At 44.4% G+C, this 7,379-nt stretch overlaps 1 protein-coding gene across 1 annotated transcript; it reads left to right on the top strand.

The window, feature by feature from the left end:
• Positions 1-115: 115 nt before the first annotated feature.
• LOC123235402 (WD repeat-containing protein 82-like) lies at positions 116-1,104 on the top strand. Its single transcript, XM_044661522.1, has one exon. The coding sequence runs from the start codon at positions 116-118 to the stop codon at positions 1,055-1,057; it is 942 nt and encodes a 313-aa protein (XP_044517457.1). The 3' UTR covers positions 1,058-1,104.
• Positions 1,105-7,379: the final 6,275 nt, after the last annotated feature.

Raw genomic sequence — 7,379 nt, 5'->3', positions numbered from 1 at the left:
CCCACCCCCACCCTCCCTTCCTCCTCCGTCCTCCCTCCTCCCTCTTCCCTTTCCCTTCCCTGTGGCTCCCTGCCCCGACCCCACCACGGCTTCCCTCTCACCCAGCCCAGGGGCCATGAAGCTGACAGACATCGTGCTGCTCAGCTTCCGTGTGGCCAGGGTGTTCCGGGAGAACTCGGACAAGATCAACTGCTTCGATTTCAGCCCCAATGGCGAGACTGTCATCTCCAGCAGCGACGACGACTCCATCGTCCTGTACGACTGTCAGGAGGGCAAACCAAAGAGAACCCTGTACAGTAAGAAGTACGGAGTGGACCTAATCAGATACACACATGCGGCAAACACTGTAGTGTGCAGTTCTAACAAAATGGATGATACAATCCGCTACCTGTCCTTGCATGACAACAAATACATCCGGTACTTCCCGGGACACAACAAGAGGGTGGTCGCCTTGTCCATGTCGCCAACAGACGATACTTTTATCTCTGGGTCCCTGGATAACACCATCCGGCTCTGGGATCTTCGGTCTCCTAACTGCCGGGGCCTAATGCAGCTCCAAGGAAAGCCAGTTTGTTCTTTTGCTCCAGAAGGATTAATTTTTGCTGCCGGGGTCAATTCTGAAATGGTTAAACTTTATGATCTTCGTTCTTTTGATAAGGGGCCATTTGCTACCTTCAAAATGCACTGTGATAGCAATTGTGAGTGGTCAGGCTTAAAGTTCAGCAATAATGGCAAACTCATCCTTCTATCTACTAATGGCAGTTTTGTCTGGCTGATTGATGCATTTAAGGGAGCAGTAATGCATACATTTGGGGGGTATAACAACGGTAAAGCTGTCACATTGGAGGCCTCCTTCACTCCAGATTCTCAGTTTATTATGATTGGCTCAGATGATGGTAAGATTCACATCTGGAATGGAGAAAGTGGCATAAAGGTGGCTGTGTTGGATGGGAAACATACTGGTCCCATAACCTGTTTGCAATTCAATCCCAAGTTCATGACCTTTGCCAGCGCATGTTCTAACATGGCATTCTGGCTGCCCACCATTGATGACTGATCATTTATCAATAGCGTCTTCACATTGAAGGGCAGCCAGTAAGAGGAGAAAAGGGACGGAGTATTGGAATTATGCTCTCCTGTCCTGAAGCAGCCTTCTACCTATCTGGCTCTTTTTGTGGACATTGCGATACATCATTTTTTAAAAAGTCTCCTTTGCTGCATTCCTTCAAAAAGGACACTTAGTGCTGCAGACTTGAAGTTGGATCCAGATTTTCTAGCTGTGACCTGTATCAAGCTCCTCCTGAGGGGTGAGCTGTGTCAGGCTCGTGGGCATCAGTGTGGACCCTTGTATAGGGAGCCTATAAAATCTTGACACCACATAAAATCTAAAAAAAAAAAATTCTTTGTCAGGACAGCTAGGTGGCTCAGTCCATAGAGAGTCAGGCGTGGAAGCAGGGGGTCCTGGATTCAAATTTTACTTCAGACACATTCTAGCTGTGTGACTCTGGACAAGTCATTTAACCCCTATCACCTAGTCCTTACTGTTCTTCTGCCTTAGAACCAATACTTAGTATCAATTCTAAGACAGAAGGTAAGAGGGTTTTTTTATTTTTGATTTTGTTGTGTTCTTTTTTTTAAAGTTATTTGTCATAAGGGATGGCTCTCTGGGAAAGGGTGGGTTGCAGGAGAAAACTAGCTGGTGTAAAAACAAAAGATACCAAAAAGAATCTGTTGTTTTCTAAATGAGAGGATTCAGTTGAGATCCTCTCCAATTTAATAAGAGTCTCCCGTTCCTTTCTTGCCTCTCCCACCTTGAAATGCTTCTTTCTCTTCTCTGTTCATTGAAGTAGTACTCTTCTTTCCAGGTCCAGCTCACTCACCACCTTCTCCATGAAGCTTTCCCTGTTTCTCTCCCTGCTTCCCTCCCTTCTTCCTCACATTTCTTCTAGCCTGTCACCAGCTCCCCTTTGCCCTATCACAATTGATCTTGCTTCATACATACATGGGTTTAGAGCTGGGAGGAGAATTTAAAATTCATTGAAATGCATTTTTCAAAGAAACTAAATTGCATAGATCAATAACTTGCCCAAAGCTACTTTTTTGTGCCAAAGTTGCATGTTTGGGAATTAGTTGGTTTTTTAAACCCTTACCTTCCATCTTAGCTGCCATACTAAGTATCAGTTCCAAGGCAGAAGAGAAGTAAGGGCTAGGCAATAAGGGTTAAGTGACTTGCCCAGAGTTACACAGCTAGGCAGTGTCTGAGGCCAGATTTGAACCCAGGACGTTCTGTCTCTAGGTCCAACTCTCCATCCACTGAGCCACCCAGCTGCCCCCGAATTTACTTTTAATTCATGACATATTCTATCCCATCACCATTAGTCTGGGAGCTCTTTGAGAAGAAGAATGTCATTTTTCATCACCTCTCTTTCCAGAGTAGCTAAAGGAGTTTGTTTACCCCTTTTCTAACCCTAAATTCTTTGTTCTAAAGTTCCTTTCAGCTTTAACACTATATTCTCTGACTTTGGATATTTTTGATCTATATTTTGATATTATAATAATTTTGTAGGCATTTGAAGGCAGAGAGGGAGAGATTTCTTCATCTCCCAATGATTCTCCCCTGCTCTCCTGCAATCCGGAATGATATTGTTTCTCCTGGAAGTCGAATCTCCCCAGCCAAGGATTCCAGGGGCCTTTGAGAGACAAATGAGTGTATTAGGAGCACCAGAAGAGGGGTTTCACGGCCATCTGCTTTTATTATCAATTAAAAATAATGTGTCAGGATGTCCCTTCTGGCCCAGAGAGGCAGCTGTGAACAGGAGACTTGAAGCCTAGCCAAAGGAGTTTGCAAAAGTGGAGTGAAGGGAGGGAGAGAGAAATAGCTACGTGGTGGAGTAAGAACATTTAGACTAGCAGGAAGCCCAAATTACAATCTCTGCCTTCCCCATTGCTAATTCTATTCTTGTGAGACAATAGGCAAATCACCCTCCTCTTTCTGATCCTCAATTTAATGAGAAAGTTGACCTCAGAACTCTCCAAGGTTCCTTCTCAGGAAGATCTGAATTCAAATTAGCCTGAGACACTTACAAGCTGTGCAATCTTAAACAAGTCATTTAACCTCTATTTTCCTAAGTTTCCTTACCTATAAAATGGGGATTATAATAGCACCTACCTCCTAAAGTGGTTGTAAGGACAAAGCCAGATAATTTAAAAAACAAAACAAAACAAACAAAAAAAACCTTTACCTTCCATCTTAGAATCAATACTGTGTATTGGTTCCAAGGCAGATGAGCGGTAAGGGCTAAGCAATGGGGTTAAGTGACTTGCCCAGGATCACACAGCTAGAAGTGTCTGAGGTCAGTTTTGAACCCAGGACCTCCCATCTCTAGGCCTGGCTCGCAGTCCACTGAGCCACCCAGCTGCCCCCCAGATGATTTTTGCACCTAGTAGGCATTATATTTGTTGTTGTTATTCAATCATTTCAGACTCTTCATGACCCCAGTTAGGGTTTTCTGGGCAAAGATACTGGAGTAATTTACCATTTCCTTCTGTAATTCATTTTATGGATGAGGAAACGGAGGCAAATGGGGTTAAATGACTGGTTCAGGATCACAGAGCTAGGAAGGGTTTGAACTCAGGTCTTCCTGACTCCAGGCCTGGCACACTATCTATTGCACCACTTTGCTGCCAGGCACTGTATAGAAATAGAAATGTTTTTTCCTTCTCTCCCTTCCTTCCAACTCTAGCATTATTCTGATTCCTAAATAATCAGTTTTGGTTCTCAAACAGGGATTCATAGAACCATCGATTAGACCTAGAAGGGATCTTAGATATCAGTGTGTCTAATCCTCTCATTTTATAGATGGGAAAAACCAAGGCCCAAGGGGAGAGGAACTGGATGGGCATACTTCCCCAAAGTTACATGGGTTATAGTAAGTAGCAGAGTTAGATTTGAATTCAGGACCCATGATTCCAAGGGCATTGGTCTTTCTACTGTGCCATTCTGCTGTTCCATCTTCTGTTTCTGAATCCATTGGTTTGTTTTTTTTCACACTTCACTGGGAGTTTCATTAACTCCTTTGATGCCAACCGCAGCACTGTGAGGTAGGTAACACAACTAGTCTTATCACCATTTTATAGAGAAGGGGCCAAAGGGCCGAAGAATGGTCTTAAGCATCAAGTTATCGGCAGAGGCAGAACGTAGAGCACTTTGGAGTCACAGGCTGGTGCCACTAATCATCCAATTATGGGGAATATGAATCTGGGTGCCTCCTCCCCAAGTCTGTGCTGGCCCAGCACTGCATAGCCATTTGCAGGCTCTAGGTGCCCTCCAGTGAGTTTCATTCTCTGACAAACAGGGACCTCATGGAGCACAGGTGGCCACCTCAGCTGTTTCCCTGGAATGCAGCCAGTCAGGGCCTAGGCTGGCTTCAGTTCTGGAGCTGCTGGGCAGGGGCAGGAAGGGTCAGGGCACACTCCTGACTATTTTTAGCTCACAGACTAGAAAGGAGGAGTTCTACAGAAGTGTCTGGGCAAAGGTCCCCCTGGAGTGAAGCAAAAAACCTGCTTTATTGAGTCTTGAAATGGTGAGGGATGGAAGGGCCTCAGGGACCATCTTGTCCATCCCAATCCATGCATGTCTGACAAGTGGTCATTCAACTTTCTCAAAGAGGGGCACCTACCACCTCCCCCCACAAGGGAGTCCATTCTGCTATGGGACAGCTCAAAATGTCAAGATATTTTGGCCAGCTCTTAATTGTTAGGAAGGGTGTCTCCCCCACCCACCCACTTGGCAGCTCCTCCCACCCCATTCCACCCTTTACTCCCTGCTGTGTCTTCAGGGCCCAAACAGGTTCCTTCCTTCCTTCCTTCCTTCTTTCCTTCCTTCCTACCTTCCTTCCTTCCTTCCTTCCTTCCTTCCTTCCTTCCTTCCTTCCCTCTCTCTCTCTTTCCCCCCTCTCCTTCCACCTTGTAGAGCAGCTAGGTGGCTCAGTGGATAAAGAGCCAAACTGAATCAGGAGGTCCTGGGTTCAAATCTGATATCAGATACTTCCTAGCTGTGTGACCTTGAGTAAGTCACTTAGACCCAATTGCCTAGCCCTTATCACTCTTCTGCCTTAGGACTGATATACACTATTAATTCTATGAGGGAAGATAAGGGTTTAAAAATAAAATAAGAGCCTTAATAATACAATACTGTGTATGGGTTCTAAGGCAGAATAGTGGTAAGGGCTAGGCAATGGGGGTTAAGTGACCTGCCCAGGGTCACATAGCTAGGAAATGTCTGCCAGAGATTAGTCTTTAACAGTGATATTAAAGGGTTCTTCCCCGCTCTGGTGTTTCCTTGAGGGGTCAGAAAGAAAAGATAACAGAGATGGAAAACTTTAGGAATCATCTAGCCTGGGGGTTCTTAACCTTTGTGTCATGGCTTCCTTTAGCAATCTGCTGAAGGATTTATGGACTCCTAGGAATAACATTTTTATAGGCATAAAGTAAAATATACAGGACTGTAAAGGAAACAAATTATACTGAAATATAGTTGTTAAAATTTCTTTATTTTTTAAACCTATATCTTCCTTCTGAGAATCAATACTATGTATTGGTCCCAAGGCAGAAAGGCAGTAAAGGGCTAGGCAATGGGGGTTAAGTGATTCACCCAGGGTCACAAAGCTAGGGAGTATCTGAGGCCAAATTTGAACCTAGATCCTCCTGAGTTCTCCACAAAATTTCTTTTTTTAGTATCTGTGTGTGTGTGTGTGTGTGTGTGTGTGTGTGTGTGTGTATAAATGAAAAAGAAAAGAAAAAAAATATATATATACAAGTTAACAGACCACAGGCTAAGAATATTATAGGGGGCAAATGGGTGGCTCAGTAGATAGTGTGAAGTTGAGATTAACTCTACCTTGCCCATTTTTAGATTTAATCACTTATCCTCAAGTGGGGGAGGTCTGTGACCCACATGTACAATAGTGGGTGTCGAATTAGAATTGATTGACTGCCTCCTGGTGTAAAAGGGGAAACCAGGAAAGATTATGGTTGGACTGGATATTTAAAGTTTGGTTGCCAAGAATCGATTACTTGATTCCAAAATAACAAACCCAAGTTAGGATGACTTTTTTGGTGGTTTATTTACAATTAAGAAGGTTGAAGGTAGGGAAAATGAGAGAGAGAAACTCTGGCTTGGACCGGAGGCCCGAACCAGGTAGGGCTTCAGAGGCCCCAGCAAAGGGGGCACAAAGGTTAATTAAACAAGGCTTCTAGCCACAAGGCCTCCTCCAAGATGAGAGGCCTCTTGAGGCTAGAACCTCCAGAGACACCAAGTTCAAAAGGCAAAAGAAAAACCCTCACAGGAAGTTACCATCATATTTAAAAAATAGCAGTTTTCGTTACTTCCTTTGTCTACCTTCAGTTTCACATGGACAAATGGCAGCCTTAACCTTGTTTTGGACTGCCCAGGGGGCAGTCACTTGTTTTTGATTTGTCACTATCACATGTGGATCACAGACCTCCCCCCTCCCCACTTAATTCTAAGTTGGGTGGGGTGACATTATTCCTTGTGGCTAAAGTCTAAAGAATGAATGAGGATGAGCTAATTTCATTTACACACTGGGCAGTCCTAAGCAAAGCTTTAGCTGTAATTGGTATATGTAAAATGGAAGAAAGGCACAGGAAGTGAAGAAAGGAATGGTCTTTAAAAGTGGCTAGAGGGGGCAGCTGAGTAGCTCAGTGGATTGAGAGCCAGGCCTATAGAGGGGGAGGTCCTGGGTTCAAATGTGGCCTCAGATACTTCCTAGCTGTGTGACCCTGGGCAAGTCACTTAACCCCCATTGCCTAGCCCAGTGATGGGCAAACTTTTTAAAGAGGAGGCCAAAGGAAAGGAAATGCTCATATGTCATTCTGTTTCTAAGGCAATTCTTTCAAAGTTTCATCGTATATATCAGATTAGGAATAATGTCCTATGGTTGGATAGAACATTACAGGGGGCCGTATCTGGCCCGCAGGCATAGTTTGCCCGTCACTGGCCTAGCCCTTACCATTCTTCTGCCTTGGAGCCAATACACAGTATTGATGGAATATAAGACAGAAGGTAAGAGTTTTAAAAAATTAATTAAAAAAAATAAAAGTGGCCAGAACTTCCTGGGACACTCTCTTGTACCTTGAACCAGACCTTGGAGGAACTCTGGCTGAGGACCTTGGACTGCTTTCCTTTTGAATTTCCATGTGGGTGAGTGAAAAAGACCGATTCCTTCCTGGATTTTCTGAAGGGACTAGCCTCAGGAGAGGCCTCCCCTCTTGGGAGAAACTTCATGGCTGAAGCTCTTGCTTTATTTATCACTGGGCCTTTGGCTCAAGGCTGAGGTCCCTCAGGCTGAGAACTAATT

Source organism: Gracilinanus agilis, chromosome 2 (assembly GCF_016433145.1).
Source record: "Gracilinanus agilis isolate LMUSP501 chromosome 2, AgileGrace, whole genome shotgun sequence".
In the NCBI taxonomy this organism is placed as follows: domain Eukaryota; kingdom Metazoa; phylum Chordata; class Mammalia; order Didelphimorphia; family Didelphidae; genus Gracilinanus; species Gracilinanus agilis.
This window is presented reverse-complemented; position numbering and strand designations above follow the sequence as displayed.

Bases quoted from the DNA above. Each gene is read 5' to 3' on its own strand.
- LOC123235402 (XM_044661522.1), top strand. From the start codon at position 116: ATGAAGCTGACAGACATCGTGCTGCTCAGCTTCCGTGTGGCCAGGGTG.